This window comes from Salvelinus alpinus, chromosome 4 (genome assembly GCF_045679555.1).
Source record: "Salvelinus alpinus chromosome 4, SLU_Salpinus.1, whole genome shotgun sequence".
Classification (NCBI taxonomy): domain Eukaryota; kingdom Metazoa; phylum Chordata; class Actinopteri; order Salmoniformes; family Salmonidae; genus Salvelinus; species Salvelinus alpinus.
Genome location: NC_092089.1, coordinates 18,840,344 through 18,859,949, shown reverse-complemented (window position 1 = coordinate 18,859,949; position 19,606 = coordinate 18,840,344). Strand labels below are relative to the sequence as shown.

The 19,606-nt window shown below is 45.1% G+C and overlaps 3 protein-coding genes across 4 annotated transcripts; 2 read left to right on the top strand and 1 right to left on the bottom strand.

Annotated features, from left to right (window-relative positions):
• Positions 1–106: 106 nt before the first annotated feature.
• On the top strand, positions 107–10,117 carry LOC139572926 (zinc fingers and homeoboxes protein 1-like). Of its 2 annotated transcripts, none has more exons than XM_071395807.1 (6): positions 107–571; positions 1,161–1,439; positions 2,556–3,052; positions 3,224–3,445; positions 3,669–3,830; positions 3,962–10,117. In XM_071395807.1, exons 2-6 carry the CDS (start codon positions 1,274–1,276, stop codon positions 5,459–5,461), a joined length of 2,547 nt encoding a protein of 848 aa, XP_071251908.1. In that variant the 5' UTR covers positions 107–571; positions 1,161–1,273; the 3' UTR covers positions 5,462–10,117. The 2 variants fall into 2 exon arrangements, with proteins under 2 accessions (XP_071251908.1, XP_071251906.1); XM_071395805.1 differs by having other exon boundaries at positions 107–652.
• Positions 10,118–10,178: 61 nt separating this feature from the next.
• On the top strand, positions 10,179–12,447 carry c4h8orf76 (chromosome 4 C8orf76 homolog). Its single transcript, XM_071395808.1, has 6 exons — positions 10,179–10,432; positions 10,533–10,628; positions 10,871–11,014; positions 11,199–11,521; positions 11,810–11,942; positions 12,189–12,447. Exons 1-6 carry the CDS (start codon positions 10,325–10,327, stop codon positions 12,354–12,356), a joined length of 972 nt encoding a protein of 323 aa, XP_071251909.1. The 5' UTR covers positions 10,179–10,324; the 3' UTR covers positions 12,357–12,447.
• Positions 12,448–12,716: 269 nt separating this feature from the next.
• LOC139572440 (protein FAM83A) lies at positions 12,717–18,805 on the bottom strand. Its single transcript, XM_071395191.1, has 5 exons — positions 18,538–18,805; positions 17,111–17,385; positions 16,426–16,593; positions 15,182–15,306; positions 12,717–14,368 (listed from the first exon to the last, which is right to left on the bottom strand). The coding sequence occupies exons 1-5, from the start codon at positions 18,782–18,784 to the stop codon at positions 12,973–12,975; spliced, it is 2,211 nt and encodes a 736-aa protein (XP_071251292.1). The 5' UTR covers positions 18,785–18,805; the 3' UTR covers positions 12,717–12,972.
• Between the last annotated feature and the right edge of the window lie 801 nt (positions 18,806–19,606).

The window sequence follows — 19,606 nt, the reverse complement described above, 5'->3', positions numbered from 1 at the left end:
TTGTTCTTGTGTCTTGTTATACCATAAAGGAAAGACGATATTGTGATGTGTTAACTGGTTGAAAAATATCTATTGCCAGTAACTTCTTTGTTTATAGCGGAATACAAACTGAGCATGGTGCAGCCTCAGGGTTTTTTTGTGGTCAGACGGTAACGATAAATACTGTATGCATACAAACGCCAGGACCATCACTTTTTAAATGCTTCTATTGGTTGATAGACATTTTATTTGAAGCAACATTTCTCCATGCATGCGTGACAGATGTCGCCTATGAATGACGTCAAGACGTATCGCATTAACGTGATGACGCCGCTTAATCATTAAAAACTGCCATTAAAAAAAGAACACAAAGTGTGATATAATTTGATGGACAAATGGCTTGCTTGAAGTGACTAGTGTAGTGGCTTCCTGCCTTTTTGAATACGTCTGTAAAGGGATATCAGTCGGGAAAAGAACTGTTGCAGCGAAAATGTTCCATGTTTTCATCTGCAGACAGCGGTGAACTGGACTCGCCTGCCTCCGAGCAAAACTACTGCAGTCCGGCAGAGAGCTCGGGCTGAACTGTTCAGAGGTAGGCTAGCTAACATTAGACGAGAACCTAAGACAAATTGCGGGGGCAGGAGAGCCTGCGCAGAAGCTACCTCTTGTCCTGGTAAGTAAACGCAAACTCAGCTGCTGTACTGCCTACTGTGGTGGCTAGCTAGCTACAGTATTTGGCTTCCAGCCGCAATGTCTATCCCAGGTGTAAACTGGCTGGCTAGATGCAGAAATGGAAGCTAGGTTAGTTAGCTAGATCTGGATAGCTAGCAATCTAATAAAATAATCAATTTGCTATGGTTACACTGGATAGCAATATTTTTTTTCTACATAAACAAATGGCATTAAGAGCAATTGGGTCCAAACGTATTGTAAATTACCAGCTACTACAAAGTAGACAGTAGCTACAAACAAGTTGCAATCGTGTGCAGAAATAATCATTGTAATAGGTTTCACATGCAAAAGGTGGTATAGCTAGGACACATTTCAACTTCACTGTAATTACCGTACAGCGAACGTGCTATTACCATTATGCAGTAATCCATACAGATTGTAGCTGTTCAAGTGAAACTATATTGGATGGAACCTGTCAAATACATTTTTTATTTTATTTCATTCCACAGATGAAAATATTGGAGGTTTTAGTATGTGAATCAAACCATCACTAGCGGAAGGTCATCCATTCCAGACACATCTCTTTACACAAAGTTATCTTGGAGGATAGCCTACCTACACCATGGCAAGCAGGAGGAAGTCAACAACACCTTGCATGGTCCTGCCTTCTTCTAACGTGATGGAGGAGCAGGATGCAGACATGCATGTGGGGGAGGGGAAGGATGGAGCTGAGAGCGCTGCAGAGGGACTTACAGACACCGCTGTGGTCTCCACTGACCCAGAGACAGGTGGGGAAGGGTTTTTATTCATCTTCAACATGTTGCTCACATCTGTTTCTTGAAATGTTAATCACCTGGCTCGATCTTGACTGGCTGCATCACCGCTTGGTATGGCAACTGCTTGGCATCCAACCGCAAGGCGCTACAGAGGGTAGTGCGTACGTTCCGGTACATCACTGGGGCCGAGCTCCATGCCATCCAGGACCTTTATACCAAGTGGTGTCAGAGGAAAGCCCTAAAAATTGTCAGACTCCAGCCACCCAAGTCCTAGACTGTTCTTTCTGCTACCGCACGGCAAGTATGGAACCAACAGGACCCTGAACAGCTTCTACCCCCAAGCCAAATGTATTTATATAGCCCTTTTTACATCAGCTGATATATCAAAGTGCTGTACAGAAACCCAGCCTAAAACCCCAACAGCAAGCAATGCAGGTGTAGAAGCACGGTGGCTAGGAAAAACTCCCTGGAAAGGCCAAAACCTAGGAAGAAACCTAGAGAGGAACCAGGCTATGAGGGGTGGCCAGTCCTCTTCTGGCTGTGCCGAGTGGAGATTATAACAGAACATGGCCAAGATGTTCATAAATGACCAGCATGGTCAAATAATTATAATCACAGTCGTTGTCGAGGGTGCAACAAGTCAGCACCTCAGAAGTAAATGTCAGTTGGCTTTTCATAGCCGATCATTGAGAGTATCTCTACCGCTCCTGCTGTCTCTAGAGAGTTGAAAACAGCAGGTCTGTGACAGGTAGCACGTCCGGTGAACAGGTCAGGGTACCATAGTCGCAGGCAGAACAGTTGAAACTGGAGCAGCAGCACGGCCAGGTGCTATTCCTTGTGTTATTATTTTTCCTTTTCTCTTATCTTTCTATCTGCGTTGTTGGGAACGACCCGTAAGTAAGCAGTCGACACCTGTTGTTTACCAAGCATGTGACAAATAAAATGTGATTTGATTTTGTTCTGTTGGCACTAAACAGGAGAAAAGCTTTTGAAACCGAGTGTAACCTATATGAAATGCCCATATTGACCTGTTTCAAAACCGATTTGCTATGGTGTGCTCTACTCCTGAAAATGACCCTTGTTCTCTGATGTGGTTAAACTAACATCGCTGGGCAATTTACTTTCCAGAGCACGACATCAGTCATTCCAGCGGAGAGGACGGTGTCACCTGCACAGGAGTGAAACGCAGCAACCAACCAACCCTGGAGCAGACGCTCAGTGACCTTCTCTCGGATGGGGGTTACACACAGCATGAGACGGAAGAGAGTGATGACCCCGCCTCAGCTGGCATCTCACTCAGCAAAACCCCCATCATGAAAATGAGGGGTAAATCGGAACCGAAGAGGATCGCCGTGTCTCTGAAAGCAGCCGAGGAGAGTGACGGGATGGGAGAGAGTGAAGGGGAGCAGGAGCCTATCGAAGCACCTCTGGGGCTGGGTTCCCTCACTCCTGTAGAGAAGATGAGCCCACATTACACTGAGTCCATGAAACACAGTGTTCTCCTGAACATTCCCAATATGATGTCATCAGAGCATAAGAAATCTTCTGTCCTCAGCTCCAATATGTCTGGACTCCAGCTCCCTCCTGGTCTGGCCCAGGTCCTCTCAGCTCTGCAGGCCCAGCAGGTGATCATATTTTCAAATTCTTTGAAATTGTAAATTGTATAAAACAAATCACCTTTCACTGCTGTTGATACTATGTAATGTTACTGATAAATAAGTGACTAAAACCTCTCTCTCTCTGCTCTTGCTCTCTACTCTCTCTCTTGCGTTCTCTTTCTCCCTCCCTCCCCGCAGAGCGCCCAAGCCCAGCTCCTCATCCCCGTCAGCAGCATCCCCTCATACAACCAATCCATGGATACCAACACAGTCCTGGTCAACACCTACAAGAAGTTCCCGTACCCTTCAGTATCAGAGATCATGGGTCTGTCGGCTCAGACCAAATTCAGTGAGGAACAGATAAAGATCTGGTTCTCTGCCCAGCGTCTGAAGCACGGGGTCAGCTGGACACCCGAGGAGGTGCTTTTTCTGTTAGATTCATGTTTGTCTTATACCAGAGTTACATTTTTGGGGGGACATAGTGTTTTTAATTGTGCTTTTTAAAACATATTTTCACTCATTGAATATATATGTTTTAATTGTTGTCGCTCTGTTGAAGGGGGCGCTTGCAAGTACGCATTTCATTGTACCATTTACACTACGTCTATCCTGTGCATATGACAAATCCACTTTTTGATTTGAGGTGGAGGAGGCCAGGAGAAAGCAGTTCAACGGGACTGTGCACACGGTGCCTCAGACCATCACTGTTATCCCGGCCCACCAGCTCTCTGCTGCGGCCAACGGCCTGCAGTCTATCCTCCAGACCTGTCAGATAGTAGGGCAGCCAGGCCTGGTTTTTACACAGGTTGGTACTTATTGATGACATTGTGGATGATGTAATGTCATATTTTCTGTTTTATAGTTTCTCAACTCAATATGTCTTGTCAGTTGTTGTAATATTGTGGAGTGAGTGAAACTTTTCTAAACTCTGAACAGGTTGGCACGCCTGTGACCACACCCATCACCTTGACAGTAGCAGGGATGCCAAGCCACAGCCAGGTCCCCAAGATGTCCTCCCACCAGACCAGCCCAGCCGTCAGTGAGATGAAGAGAGCCACCACTGTCCAGCCTCCCTCCCTGACCCCACAGGAGAACTCGGCCCTCAGCGCCGACCACTTTGGAATGCGGCCCAAGAAGTCCAAGGAGCAGCTGGCGGAGCTGAAAGCCAGCTACCTGAAGAACCACTTCGCCAGCGACGCGGAGATCGCCAGGCTCATGACGCTGACCGGCCTCACAAAAGGGGAGATCAAGAAGTGGTTCAGCGACACGCGCTACAACCAGCGCAACTCCAAGAACAGCAACGTCATCGTGTTCCACGACAGCCAGAGTCCCAGGGGTCACAGCAGCGGCACCACCATCGTCATTGACTCCAGCGACGAGACCCCTCAGTCTCCACCGCCCACACCATCCGTCAAAGAGAAAGAGCCACGCTCCAAGACCTGGAACTCCTTCCCAGACTTCACATTGCAGAAGTTCAAGGAGAAGACAGCAGAGCAGCTGGTGGTTCTTGAGGAGAGTTACCAGAAGGGAAGTACTCCGTCTGACGACGAACTGACCCGGCTGAGGACGGAGACCAAGCTGACCAGGAGAGAGATCGACGCCTGGTTCACAGAGAAGAGGAAGGTAGTGGAGGCAGAGTCACCTGAGCTGAAAGCAGAGCGGATGGAGAGCAAGGCTACCTCGTCTAGAAAAGGATCCCAGACCCCTCCGGGTAGCCGGCGGCCAAACAGGGGGGACAAGAACATTGGAAAGAAAACCCCCGAGCAGCTCCACGTCCTGAAGAGTGCCTTTGTCCGTACCCAATGGCCCTCCACAGAGGAATATGACAAGCTGGCAGAGGAGAGCGGGCTGCCCAGGGTCTACATAGTCAACTGGTTCGGAGATACCCGGTACTCCTTCAAGAACGGCAACCTCAAGTGGTTCTTCCACTACCAGAGCGGCAACGTAGAGGGACTGAACGGCAACAAAAACAGGAAGAGGAGGATACGTAACCGAGGCTGGGGGAGGTCTCGGAGCAGGAAGGCCAAGAGGTCAACCAGCACGGAGAAGTCACCAACACTGCCCATCATCAAGTTGAAGTCTGGGAAAGACATTCTGAAGGAGTATTACCTGAAGCACAAGTTGTTGAATGAGCAGGACCTGGATGAGCTTGTGACCAAGTCTAGTATGGGATACGAGCAGGTGAGAGAGTGGTTCGCTGAGATACACAAGAGGGAAGATATGGGTGCTGATCCGTTTGGGGATGCTGAGGTAAACGTGGAGCAGCAGGAAGAGGAAGCGTTGCTGGGTGAGAATGAGATGGTACCTGAAGAGCAGGATGACACCGTGGTGGGTGAGGAAGATGAGGAGGAGGAGGAGGAGGAGGATGATGACGACACTGATGAAAGTGATTCTTGGGAGCCCTCTCAGGGTGCCAGAAAAACACAGTCGGAGTAGTGAAGGACAGCTGGGCTTGTGTTCGTTAGGCACCAAATGGAAGGAAAATGGACTGAAACAGTGAGGGACTACATGGAATTGTCCAATTAAAAATGCCCATTTTCGCTTTCTGTTCCAAAACATTTTGCTATGGTGTGCCCAAATGAACACAACGTTGGATTTAGTCCAACAGCACAAACACATTTCACTTTCTCTTACGTGTTTTAAAGGGTACTGTCTGAATGCAAGACTGAAGGATAATATCCCACCAATACAAACAATATGTGCACCTTTTTACAGTGCTAGTGTAGCGCCATTAGTCAATCTAGTCAAGAATTACAACCAGTACTTTAAATACCTAATTTTATATGAATTGGTCAGACATTAAAATGCTGAAATTCAATTGATAATACAATATTTGATATGATGATAATTAATGGAAAATTGACATTTGTTAATCTACAGTATTCGGCACAGTTATTTATGTGCAATTAAGAGGTCCTTTTTTTAATGGCTAATGTCTCTCGTATATATCCCTATTATTATAGAGATTACAAAGTACTGTAAGTACATTCATGGAATGAATCATGTGAAATCAGATTATATTATGGGTTCCCATTGAAATTGATTGGAGGAACTGCGGTGCCAAAGTTAGCTATTGAATGTGGACTCCTGTGCTATGAAAGACTTAGAAACCAAGGGACTCGAGAGTAGGAGTGCTGATCTAGGATCAGTTTAGCCTTTTAGATTCTAATGAGTCCGTAGACCGACCCATGAGCTCGTGTGAATCCTTAAAGAGATGGGTGGGGCTAAGGCTTAAGAGGGTGTGAACAAATTCGAGCTCTCTGGCAAGTGTGAAAAAAAAAAAAACTTAAGGCTTTTCCTCAACTGGTTATACAAGAATAGCAATTTTTAAAGCTACATAGCTTTCTCCAACTGTAGTGTATAATATACCATTACGAAGCTCTGAGTCTGTACTTTTGTACAATGTAAAAGATTACATACATACAGACGCTTTATGAATACGGGCCTGGAGGCCCAGTATGTACAGTACCAGTCAAAAGTTTGGACACACCTACTCATTCCAGGGTTTTTCTTTATTTTTACTATTTTCTACATTGTAGAATAATAGTGAAGACATCAAAACTATGAAATAACACATATGGAATCATGTAGTATCCAAAAAAGTGTTATATTTTTATTTTATTTTACATTCTTCAAAGTAACCACCCATTGCCTTGATGACAGCTTTGCACACTCTTGGCATTTTCTCAACCAGCTTCATGAGGTTGTCACCTGGAATGCATTTCAATTAACAGGTGTGCCTTGTTAAAGTAATTTGTGGAATTTCTTTCCTTGATGCGTTTGAGCCAATCAGTTGTGTTGTGACAAGGTAGGGGTGGTATACAGAAGAAAAGACCAAGTCCATATTATGTCAAGAACAGCTCAAATAAGCAAACAGAAGTGACAGTCCATTACTTTAAGACATGAAGGTCAGTAAATCCAGAAAATGTAAAGAAGTTTTAACATTTCTTCAAGTGCAGTCGCAAAAACCATCAAGTGCTATGATGAAACTGGCTCTCATGAGGATTGCCACAGGAAAGGAAGACCCAGAGTTACCTCTGGTGCAGAGGATAAGTTCATTTGAGTTAACTGCACCTCAGATTGCAGTCCAAATAAATGCTTCACCGAGTTCAAGTAACAGACGCATCTCAACATCAACTGTTCAGCGGAGACTGCATGAATCAGGCCTTCATGGTCGAATTGCTGCAAAGAAACCACTACTAGAGGACACCATTAAGAAAAAGAGACTTGCTCGTGTTTCCTGGCCCAAGCAATGGACATTAGACCGGGCCAAATTTGAGATTTTGGTTCCAACCGCCGTGTCTTTGTGAGACACAGAGTAGGTGAATGGAGGATCTCTGCATGTGTAGTTCCCACCGTGAAGCATGGAGGAGGAGGTGTGGGGGTGCTTAGCTGGTGACACTGTGATTTATTTAGAATTCAAGGCACACTTAACTAGCATGGCTACCACAGCATTCTGCAGAGATACACCATCCCATCTGGTTTGGGCTTAGTGGGACTATCATTTGTTTTTCAACAGGACAATGACCCAACACACCTCCATGCTGTGTAAGGGCTATTTGACCGAGAAGGAGAGTGATGGAGTGCTGCATCAGATGACCTGGCCTCCACAATCACCCGACCTCAACCCAATTGAGATGGTTTGGAATGAGTTGTACTGCAGAGTGAAGGAAAAGCAGCCAACAAGTGCTCAGCATATGTGGGAACTCTTTCAAGACTGTTGGAAAAGCATTCCTCATGAAGCTGGTTGAGAGAATACCAAGAGAGTGCAAAGCTGCCAAGGCAAAAGGTGGCTACTTTGAAGAATCTCAAATATAACCTTTATTTTTTTTGGTTACTACATGATTCCATATGTGTTATTTCATAGTTTGTCTTCACTATTATTCTACAATGTAGAAAATAGTAAAAATAAAGAAAAACCCTTGAATGAGTGGGTGTGGCCACACTTTTGACTGGTACTATATACTGTGGTGTCTCTGAAGGAAACTGACAGTGTAGCACTTATTATTGTGCACTTTGCCCACTACTGTATTAAAGACATGCTCCGGAACTTTTGCGATTACCAAGTATTTTTTAAACCTCCTGCTTTGGACTGGACGTGTCAGTGTTCAGACCCCCCCCCCCCCCCCCCCGCAAGGTCTCTGTGTTCTATGTCAGTGATGTGAGGTAGTACACAATTTAGCTGAACGCTACTTTCAGAACTACTGGCTAAAATGTATACAAAAGTACCGGAGAATCTCTTTAACATGTCCTTGTGGGGGAAAACAACTTTGATTAGGCACCTTATATCCCTTTGACCCTTTAATGGCTTTAGAGACCAAATCTCTTTCTATATGAGATCTTTTTGAACGCTGTAAAACTAAGTATTTTGCCTTGTATTGTCCTCCTCTGAAATGATTCTATTTTCAAGAGGATGCACCTTATTGACTTACCCCTTCTCCTTGTGGATCAATTCTAAAGTTGGGTGTTGATATGACACAAATGAAAATCAGTGGACTGTAAGTGGCCTACTGCTTCCCCAGCACAACCAACTGGCACAATGTGGGTCCCTATTTCAATCATGTGAAACTCTGCTGACTTGGAAACGTGTAACGTGAGTTTGAATTATGTATAACGTTTATTGTTTTTAAGACTGCAGTACTTGTATGTATGAAGACTAGTGTTGGAGGACTTGATACAGGGCTGTTTTCAAACAAGTGTTTTTCTAATGTATGTTCAGATTCATGTTTTGTATTGTTTTTCTTTTCTTTTGAAAACGTTTGCAGACTATGCTCTCCCCAACTGTCATTTTAAATGACACGTTTTGACATGTGCACATTAGTAGAACCAAGACATTGTTTCTTACCTGTTAAGCCTTGTCCTATATGCTCTGGTCACTGGGTTCTAGCCTGGCCCGGACCTGAGGAGTTACCAACGGTCTCTAAACATGCTTTACCAAGTTCTAGAATCTCAATCTAGAATCTAGTTGAAACATCACAACATTTTACAGAAAAACGGATGGATTCGGAACCTTTTTGAGGAGACAAACCTATGTGCCTGCATGGCTCATTCTTTCTGAGCAGGGTTTCATCAAGACTTGACAACAGAAGAGGTGGAGGAGGAGAAGATCGTGGATACCTCATGCTCGTCATAAACATTTCAAATTGGGCAGCATGTTATGCTGTGAAATCGTTTACGTTTTCATGCAGGAACAGTTATTTGTACCATAGTTAAGGTAAAAAGATGCATTTGAATTATGAGATCCATATAGTGCATGAAATAATCACCTGACTGCAGATTAGACAGCATTATGTGCTTGCATTAGACAAGTTGTTTTTAAATGGTTTTATAATCGTTATGATTAATCCTGTCTCTCAACTTCAACTAATAGCTTGTATGGCGTTTTTCTGTTAATGTGTAAAAATATATATTTTTTTGCCCGGTGGCTCTTTGCCTTCTTCAGTTGGCAACTCTCAATGTATCCACGTTACTTTTTTTTGTACAGGTAGACGTGACATTGTGACCATAGTACATGACTGTTTTTATCCTAGTACAATACTTCTTACCTGTCTGTCCTCTTTGCTATTTCTCAATATTTAGAAAGGTGCTTGTTTAGTACTAATACCCAACAGTTGAATACGCAACTTTAATACATGCTTAACAGTTTTCCTATTAGATAGTGTGCGCACACTATCTTTTAACCTGTCTTTTAATATACTATTCTGCTAGCTACAGCTATAATGGATAATGTCAGTCAGTCTCCTTTCTCCTACTGTATTTATTAAGTTATCTATGAGAAGAATGTTTGGTTTCTGGATATGTTGAGGTGCTTTGGGAAAAGTGAGAGAGTTTATTTGCAAACGTTATGGTAAACCAAGGATTTTTTTTAATGTTGAGACAGAGTAGCCTTGGAGCTGAAAACTCAGTGGAAAAAGCTTTAGTCCTCTGAGCCATAGACTTTGCAATGCTTTTTCATTGAAATCAAACTGTTTTTTGAGGCTGTGGCTTGATTTAGACACATATATATTTTATACTTGTTTTGAGGACAAAATACAATACATTTGGACGAAAAGGCGTGTATTTTGGTGTCTTATAAAATATTTAACTTCAAAATATGACTGGAGTTTATCTTATAGAAAATATTAGAGCATTTCATTGAAGAAAGTAAAGCGTCTGTCATTGGAACATATCACCCCGGAACACATTCTATCTTGTTCTGTTTCCCAACGGTCATATTAGCTTGTAACACTGCACACGTTGACTTTTGTTTTGTTTTTTAGTGTCGGTGAAATTTGAATTCACTGTCATTCATCGTTTGAAATGGAGATTTTCGGTAGCACCTTTGACGATTCGGTGTTCGAGGAATCAAGAGCGAAGCCAACTGTTGTTGCACTGTCGTCTTACAATGCAAAGTTCTGTGAAGCAGAGGTGAGTGTTAACTAGCTACCCAACGTTAAGTAGCATCAGTTTTTTTTGCTAGCATTGCAATGTATGGAAATGTTTAACTATGAGTTGTCTATTTCAACAGTGGTTTTGGGAGAGCATCGACACAGATGATATTTTAGAGAAACAAAAGATCTTTAAATTTCGAGCTGATATGTCGTACAGGCGAAAAAACTTCCAGGTATTGACCCCTCTTCCCTTGAGTAATTTAGTTCCACACTGTCTATCATATCAATCAATCAAGTTTATTTTATATAGCCCTTCGTACATCAGCTAATATCTCGAAGTACTGTACAGAAACCCAGCCTAAAACCCCAAACTGCTATGACTACAAGGTCCGATAGGAATTCAGGGAACTCAGTGAGGAACGCTGTATATGGCCCAAATGCTTTTCTCATCTGTTAACTATATCCATTTCCGAAGGAAGCTTTAAACGCCTACACTACCTGCCTCTCCTATATCCCTGACGGCAACCTGGCCATTAGACGGGACATAATGGAGGGAATGGCACGGTGCTGTTGTCACCTGGGGAAGAGAGTGGAGGCCCTGGAGATCACAGAAACACTTGTAAGAACCGTTGCTGTTGAGTGAGTCTTATCTTTATACATTATTGTAACACACTAAGGGTTTTTATTATACATAAATAATACAAAATACCTAGTCTTGTCGTCCAGCCAGCTCTTGTCTGTGGACAAGGTTACAGTATACCAGGTAGTAAAATGGTTGTTTTGAAAATGAATTCCATGGACAGAAAAATGAAGCCTCCAACACCTGTCACCTCACCGGTCTACTTCACCTGACTGCGAACGTCCACGAGCGCTTCGGAGACCTCAGGAGCCAGGTCACGTGTCTGCAGCAGCTGTGTTCTCTCCACCCCTACCACCAGTGGCACTGGATGAAGCTGGCAGAAAGCTACCTTCATCTCCTCCAGCCTCTGTCAACACCCTCAGGCTCCAGTCCTCTTCAACAGGGAGATGGTGTAGAGCCACAGCCTGACTCTCAGACTGAGGAGCAACTGAAGGAAGAGCGTGATGGCGTTTGGCTCAAGGCCTGCATGTGTTTTGTCCGGGCCAGGTAAATAATCAGTGAGAGGCAAGCAGACATCCTGTTGGCCTATTCTATATGCAATTCCATGGATACAAGCTTGTTGGGCAGTCTTTAGGACTGGTTTCCCGAACACAGATTTAGATTCTCCATTTGAAAGTGCTTCTTAGTCCAGGAAAAGGCTTACTTTATCTCTGGGAAATTGGCTCTTGGCTTAAAGCAGAGAGCATTTTTACACATTCATCCTAAATGTCACTGTTTAGCACAGTCTTTGTCTTGTGAAGATGGTTGTTTGACTGTATTATGTTGCCTTGCCAGACTCCTCCTCAGGGCATTAAAGGGACAACAGTCATCCTTTGTTCTCCAGAACAGTGAGAGAGCCCTACAGAAGGCTGATGAGGCTCTACGGTGTCTGGAACCGAAAGACACCACACTACAGCTAGTCTCTGAGGTGAGACCGGTTAGAGACACAGTACATAGACTACAGTTCTCACATGGTGTCTATTCATCAAATAATGTCCTGTAGTTTGTCTTCTGGTATGTTTCAATGAAAGGAGATGTGTGGCTTGCTGGCACCAAGATGTCATGGTTTTACCTATAGATGTATTACAACTGACGATGCACATGTTTTGAAAAGGTAAGAGGTACACTTCTGACCAGATTGATCATGCATCGTTATTGGTGATTTGCCCTTCAGGTGATGTCAGAAGATCTAGTTCCAGAGAGGATGAGAGAGGACAACCAGGATGGAGAGAGCTTGGCAGGTCTCTCTCTGAAGGACTTTGAAGACAGGTGGTGGAACAGACTGGTACAGACAGGAGTACTGAAGGAGGATGGACCTAAACTACCTTCTGTAAAGACCTAACTAGGCTACACCTTTTGATGAATGTATTTTTTAATATTGCGTGTAACAATGTGCTGACCGTCATATGAAATTAAATATTGTCACACTTCAATCTACAGTAAAGTTTAATTAGATAACTGCTGTATTGACTTTCAAAGTAGAACCATTTGGAAAAAGTGTGGACACATTTGAAAACTTTTGATTTGCCATTCTGCATTACCTCGGGCTTGACAGTGTATGGATCAGAAGATTTGTCAGTTAAGAGGCCCTTGGCTAAGCGCAGCACACATCACTAGGTTAAGAGGCCTGGCCCTTGGCTAAGCGTAGCACACATCACTAGGCTGTCACTCAGTGTGGTTCTATCAGGGTTGATGGGTGGAGGAGGAATTCATGTCTGTGACATGTTGTTTTTACTCCATTGAATTAACATGCACTGAAACACAAAGCTCTCAGCCTGAAGGCAGACAATGATCATCCTTATGAGATAATGATGTGATTGAAGTACTACTCCTGTACTCCAGGCATCAAGCAAAGGAAAACAGGCACATTTACTCTATGAAGGTTACTTGCCCATTTTCAGTTGTGAGAGAACATAATTTACCTCAAACAGGGTGTACTGTCAAATTTCAGTACGATGTTATTTAGGAACAGTAAACCACTGGCCAGTCTTGAGAAGTGGGTGTCTGTCCAACAAGCCGGTTGTCCCTCCATAAAGAAGGTAATTGCTGTTAAAGGGTCGCCAGGTCAGGTGGTCTCCAGTACTATAATCAGTGGAGAAGGTTCTCTGGAACATGACGTGCCTGGTTGCAGTGTGTCTCTGTGTGATCCAGTCAAACCTGTGGCTCCGGGGACCTGTGTAGTAAGACTGATTCACCAAGCACTGGGAGGTTGGTGGTGCTGTTGGCGGAGTGTTGGGGTGTCTCTGCTGGGAGGTTGGTGGTGCTGTTGGCGGAGTGTTGGGGTGTCTCTGCTGGGAGGTTGTTGGCTGAGTGTTGGGGTGTCTCTGCTGGGAGGTTGTTGGCTGAGTGTTGGGGTGTCTCTGCTGGGAGGTTGGTGGTTCTATTGGCTGAGTGTTGGGGTGTCTCTGCTGGGAGGTTGGTGGTGCTGTTGGCGGAGTGTTGGGGTGTCTCTGCTGGGAGGTTGGTGGTGCTGTTGGCGGAGTGTTGGGGTGTCTCTGCTGGGAGGTTGTTGGTGCTGTTGGCGGAGTGTTGGGGTGTCTCTGCTGGGAGGTTGGTGGTGCTGTTGGCTGAGTGTTGGGGTGTCTCTGCTGGGAGGTTGGTGGTGCTGTTGGCTGAGTGTTGGGGTGTCTCTGCTGGGAGGTTGGTGGTGTTGTTGGCTGAGTGTTGGGGTGTCTCTGCTGGGAGGTTGTTGGCTCAGTGTTGGGGTGTCTCTGCTGGGAGGTTGTTGGCTCAGTGTTGGGGTGTCTCTGCTGGGAGGTTGGTGGTGCTGTTGGCTGAGTGTTGGGGTGTCTCTGCTGGGAGGTTGGTGGTGCTGTTGGCTGAGTGTTGGGGTGTCTCTGCTGGAAGGTTGGTGGTGTTGTTGGCTGAGTGTTGGGGTGTCTCTGCTGGGAGGTTGTTGGCTGAGTGTTGGGGTGTCTCTGCTGGGAGGTTGGTGGTGCTGTTGGCTCAGTGTTGGGGTGTCTCTGCTGGGTGGTTGTAGTTGGCTGAACCGTTGTGTTTTGGCTAGAGTATCTGAGCTGGGCTGTGGTGGTTGGTTGAACAGTAGATTCAGTGTTGAATCTGGGCACAACTGTGGTGGTTGGTTGAACCATAGCCTGGTTGTTGAAGTATCTGTTCTGGGTTGTGGTACCAGGACTGGGGCAAGGAAGGTTTGTCAGTGGGGTTGAGGTGGCTGCTGCTTGATGGGTGATAAGCGGCCTGGTAAGGTTGAACTCCGTTGCCGTTGTGAGGAAGCCTGGCACAGGCTTGGAGCTGGCATAGAGCTTCCTAAACTCCAGGTCGAAAGGCTCGACCGCGCTGCCCTTGAAGAGCACAGCCAGGCTTCTGTGGACCTGCCAGGACAGCCAGGTGAAACTGAGGAATAGAGCACAGTGAATAAATATTACAACAAGCATCATAATTGTAAACAACTGAGGAGTCATAATGCATTGATTGATTTACCTATTCAGAATGACGTCAACCATCATAACATTGATTTACCTATTCAGAATGACATCAACCATCATAACATTGATTTACCTATTCAGAATGACATCATAACGTTGATTTACCTATTCAGAATGACATCATAACGTTGATTTACCTATTCAGAATGACGTCAACCATCATAACGTTGATTTACCTATTCAGAATGACATCGCCCATCATAATGTTGATTTACCTATTCAGAATGACGTCAACCATCATAACATTGATTTACCTATTCAGAATGACATCAACCATCATAACATTGATTTACCTATTCAGAATGACGTCAACCATTGATTTACCTATTCAGAATGACATCAACCATCATAACGTTGATTTACCTATTCAGAATGACATCATAACGTTGATTTACCTATTCAGAATGACATCATAACGTTGATTTACCTATTCAGAATGACGTCAACCATCATAACGTTGATTTACCTATTCAGAATGACGTCAACCATCATAATGTTGATTTACCTATTCAGAATGACGTCAACCATCATAATGTTGATTTACCTATTCAGAATGACATCGCCCATCATAATGTTGATTTACCTATTCAGAATGACATCAACCATCATAACGTTGATTTACCTATTCAGAATGACATCAACCATCATAACATTGATTTACCTATTCAGAATGACGTCAACATTGATGTGACTATTAGCTAATTATACAACAGAAATGTACCTGTATGATCCAGCCAGCACTAAAGTGCAGTCAATGATCATGAACTTCTCTTTGATCTGTCCAGTGAGTTTCCTTCCAGACTTTGCACAATACGTCTCTCCTTGTATACTACGGACCGACATTTTCTGCAGACAGAACACGGTGGCATTTCATGTAGCAATGAGTGAATGACAAACACAAAAAGCTATCATCAAATTGCTACTTTACAGTACAGTTAAAAAGATGAAGAAATGTCTGAAAGGTGTACCTTTAAAAAAAAGATATTTAACTAGGCAAGTCAGTTAAGAACAAATTCTTATTCACAATGATGGACTAGGAACAGTGGGTTAACTGCCTTGTTCAGGGGCAGAAAGACAGATTTTTACCTTGTCTGCTCGGGAATTCAATCTAGCAACTTTCCGGTTACTGCCCCTACACTCTAACCACTAGGCTACCTGCCTGCCCCTACACTCTAACCACTAGACTACCTGCCTGCCCCTACACTCTAACCACTAGTCTACCTGCCGCCCCTACACTCTAACCACTAGGCTACCTGCCGCCCCTACACTCTAACCACTAGTCTACCTGCCGCCCCTACACTCTAACCACTAGTCTACCTGCCGCCCCTACACTCTAACCACTAGTCTACCTGCCGCCCCTACACTCTAACCACTAGTCTACCTGCCGCCCCAACACTCTAACCACTAGTCTACCTGCCTGCCCCTACACTCTAACCACTAGTCTACCTGCCTGCCCCTACACTCTAACCACTAGGCTACCTGCCTGTCCCTACACTCTAACCACTAGGCTACCTGCCTGCCCCTACACTCTAACCACTAGGCTACCTGCCTGTCCCTACACTCTAACCACTAGGCTACCTGCCGCCCCAACACTCTAACCACTAGTCTACCTGCCGCCCCTACACTCTAACCACTAGGCTACCTGCCGCCCCAACACTCTAACCACTAGTCTACCTGCCGCCCCTACACTCTAACCACTAGTCTACCTGCCGCCCCAACACTCTAACCACTAGTCTACCTGCCGCCCCTACACTCTAACCACTAGGCTACCTGCCCCTACACTCTAACCACTAGTCTACCTGCCGCCCCAACACTCTAACCACTAGTCTACCTGCCGCCCCTACACTCTAACCTCTAGGCTACCTGCCGTCCCTACACTCTAACCACTAGTCTACCTGCCGCCCCACCTTTGCAATCGTTAGTGTCATTTAATAATCATGAAAATGACCATTAGCAGAGACTCACAGTGAGATGATTACTGTTGATCTGTAGCGTCTCACACATCTTGACAAAGACCTGCAGGTTGATATGGTCCAGGAGCAGGTAGACGGACACGTTCCTCTTCCTGGTTGCCTCCAGGATGTCACAGAACATCTCCACATCACTGAATGTGTCCATTACAATGGCCAGAACCTGCAGACATATCACGTTTGCTGTGATTAGTATCTTCCACATTATTAGTTGTCATTATGTACTTGGTATTATAAACTGGGTGGTTCCAGCCCTGAATGCTGATTGGCTGACAGCTGTGGTATATCAGACCGTACACCACGGGTATGACAATGTATTTTTACTGCTCTAAATACGTTGGTAACCAGTTTATAATAGCAATAAGGCACCTCGGGGTTTGTGGTATACGGCCAATATACCACGGCTAAGGGCTGTATCCAGGCACTCCACGTTGCGTCGTGCTTAAGAACAGCCTTTAGCTGTGGTATAGTGGCTATATACCACATCTCCTTGGGCCTTATTGCTTAATTATAGACGGTACTGAATCTGCTTGATCAAACTCTCAAAACGTCATTCTCCAACTTTCAGGGCATTCAGACATCAGCTGCTTTCTGAAAGTCTGCAGAAACATCATGCAGGTATAATCATGAGAGTAGATTGACATCTCCAAGTAGTTAACAGTGAAAGTTGTGTCACGTACCATCGTGGCCTTGCTGATGAACTCTCTGAGCAGGTCTTTCATGCTGGCTGCTCTATCAGACTGGAAGTAGACCTCTACACTGGGTTCACCCTGCAGGCGGTAGCTCCAGTCCTCTGCCGGCCAGCCGTGGTCCAAGCCAGGGGGCTCGCTCTCAGACACGGATGGACAACAGGTGTTTGTCTGGGAAGAGGTGGTGGAGCCCTCTGCCTGGTCCTCGTTCTCCGTCCCACACAGACTGCTGGTGCTCAGGTCTGTAGTGTTCTCCAGGATGTAACCTTTAAATAAACATAAAGTGATAATACATTGGCTTTCAGGGAGGAAGCCCTTTACAGTTGTGCAACAAATACAGTACTAGAACAGACAGATGGGTTTAAGGTAGAGGAGGCAGGAACAGACTGATGGTTTAAGGTAGATAAGAGGTGTCAGGAACAGACTGATGGTTTAAGGTAGATAAGAGGAGTCAGGGACAGACTGATGGTTTAAGGTAGATAAGAGGAGTCAGGAACAGACTGATGGTTTAAGGTAGATAAGAGGAGTCAGAGACAGACTGATGGTTTAAGGTAGATAAGAGGAGTCAGGGACAGACTGATGGTTTAAGGTAGATAAGAGGAGTCAGGGACAGACTGATGGTTTAAGGTAGATAAGAGGAGTCAGGAACAGACTGATGGTTTAAGGTAGATAAGAGGAGTCAGGGACAGACTGATGGTTTAAGGTAGATAAGAGGAGTCAGGGACAGACTGATGGTTTAAGGTAGATAAGAGGAGTCAGGGACAGACTGATGGTTTAAGGTAGATAAGAGGAGTCAGGGACAGACTGATGGTTTAAGGTAGATAAGAGGAGTCAGGGACAGACTGATGGTTTAAGGTAGATAAGAGGAGTCAGGGACAGACTGATGGTTTAAGGTAGATAAGAGGAGTCAGGGACAGACTGATGGTTTAAGGTAGATAAGAGGAGTCAGGGACAGACTGATGGTTTAAGGTAGATAAGAGGAGTCAGGAACAGACTGATGGTTTAAGGTAGATAAGAGGAGGCAGAGACAGACTGATGGTTTAAGGTAGATAAGAGGAGGCAGAGACAGACTGATGGTTTAAGGTAGATAAGGAGTCAGGGACAGACTGATGGTTTAAGGTAGATAAGAGGAGTCAGGAACAGACTGATGGTTTAAGGTAGATAAGAGGAGTCAGGGACAGACTGATGGTTTAAGGTAGATAAGAGTAGGCAGAGACAGACTGATGGTTTAAGGTAGATAAGAGGAGTTAGGAACAGACTGATGGTTTAAGGTAGATAAGGAGTCAGAGACAGATTGATGGTTTAAGGTAGATAAGAGGAGGCAGGAACAGACTGATGGTTTAAGGTAGATAAGGAGGCAGAGACAGATTGATGGTTTAAGGTAGATAAGAGGAGTCAGGGTAGAAAAAAAGACCAACCTTTCTCCTCCTTGGACAGGAAGTCCACCTCGCCCTCTCCGGCCAGTACTTCCTGGTACATGTCCAATCCCTGGTTCAGCAAGGCGTCCATGGCCAATCTGGTGCTCTCGTTGTGGCTGAGGTCAACGTCGCCCGACACCAGGGAGACAGATGGGTTTTTCATCTCCTGTACACGCCGCCTCACCTTTCCCACCGGCTTGGACTTCAGGTACCACTGAACAGACAGGCCGTTGCTTTGCAGGTTCATAGTGAAGCTGTACAAGGCTCTCTGATCAACACGTATTACCTGTAGTTACCTACTGCTGCTACTGAGTGAAAAACCCTAGTGGAGACAGACAGGGATGGAGTAGCAGCTGTGAGGTTTCTGAGCCCTGCCCCACCCCAATCAATTGTACAGTTGGCTACACCCATAGAAGTAGAATTACATTGACTTGAATGGGGATGCCCGGTCTAGTATTGTTATTTCTATGAGTACATTCCACCTGTGGGTTGCAGTGTGCTGAGGGGACAGGTGTAGGCAGGACAGGTGAGCTGTTATGGGATTGAGAGCGTGACAGAGACCTGCTGTTTAAAGCACTCCCTCCCTTAGCAGGGGAGAGAAATCTAGTTGAGTGACAGAGGTGAACATGACTGTCTGATCAGCTCAGTGGAGGCCGATAACACCTGACTGCACACTTCACAGACTTGTCACTGCAATGTGCGTCTCTCTCACTGTGTCAAAAGCGTTCCACAGGGGTGCTGGCCCATGTTGACTCCAATGCTTCCCACAGTTGTGTCAAGTTGGCTTGATGTCCTTTGGGTGTTGAAACCGTTGAGCGTGAAAAACCCCAGCAGCGATGCAGTTCTTGACACACTCAAACTGGAGGTGCTTGACACCTACTGCCATACCCTGTTCAAAGGCACTTCAATCTTTTGTCTTGCCCATTCACCCTCTGAATGTTACACATACACAATCCATGTCTCAAGGCTTAAAAATCCTCCTTTAACCTGTGTCCTCCCCTTCATCTACACTGATTGAAGCCTACACTGATTGTTACACACAGGGCATCGTTACACACAGGGCATCGTT

Coding starts and splice junctions, on each gene's coding strand:
- LOC139572926 (XM_071395807.1), top strand. CDS start 1,274: ATGGCAAGCAGGAGGAAGTCAACAACACCTTGCATGGTCCTGCCTTCT. Junction 1,440..2,555: donor CTCCACTGACCCAGAGACAG/GTGGGGAAGGGT, acceptor TTTACTTTCCAG/AGCACGACATCAGTCATTCC. Junction 3,053..3,223: donor CAGCTCTGCAGGCCCAGCAG/GTGATCATATTT, acceptor CCCTCCCCGCAG/AGCGCCCAAGCCCAGCTCCT.
- c4h8orf76 (XM_071395808.1), top strand. CDS start 10,325: ATGGAGATTTTCGGTAGCACCTTTGACGATTCGGTGTTCGAGGAATCA. Junction 11,015..11,198: donor TGGAGATCACAGAAACACTT/GTAAGAACCGTT, acceptor TTCCATGGACAG/AAAAATGAAGCCTCCAACAC. Junction 11,522..11,809: donor ATGTGTTTTGTCCGGGCCAG/GTAAATAATCAG, acceptor TTGCCTTGCCAG/ACTCCTCCTCAGGGCATTAA.
- LOC139572440 (XM_071395191.1), bottom strand. CDS start 18,784: ATGAACCTGCAAAGCAACGGCCTGTCTGTTCAGTGGTACCTGAAGTCC. Junction 17,386..18,537: donor CCTGTCCAAGGAGGAGAAAG/GTTGGTCTTTTT, acceptor GTTTATTTAAAG/GTTACATCCTGGAGAACACT. Junction 15,307..16,425: donor TCAACAGTAATCATCTCACT/GTGAGTCTCTGC, acceptor TTCTGTCTGCAG/AAAATGTCGGTCCGTAGTAT.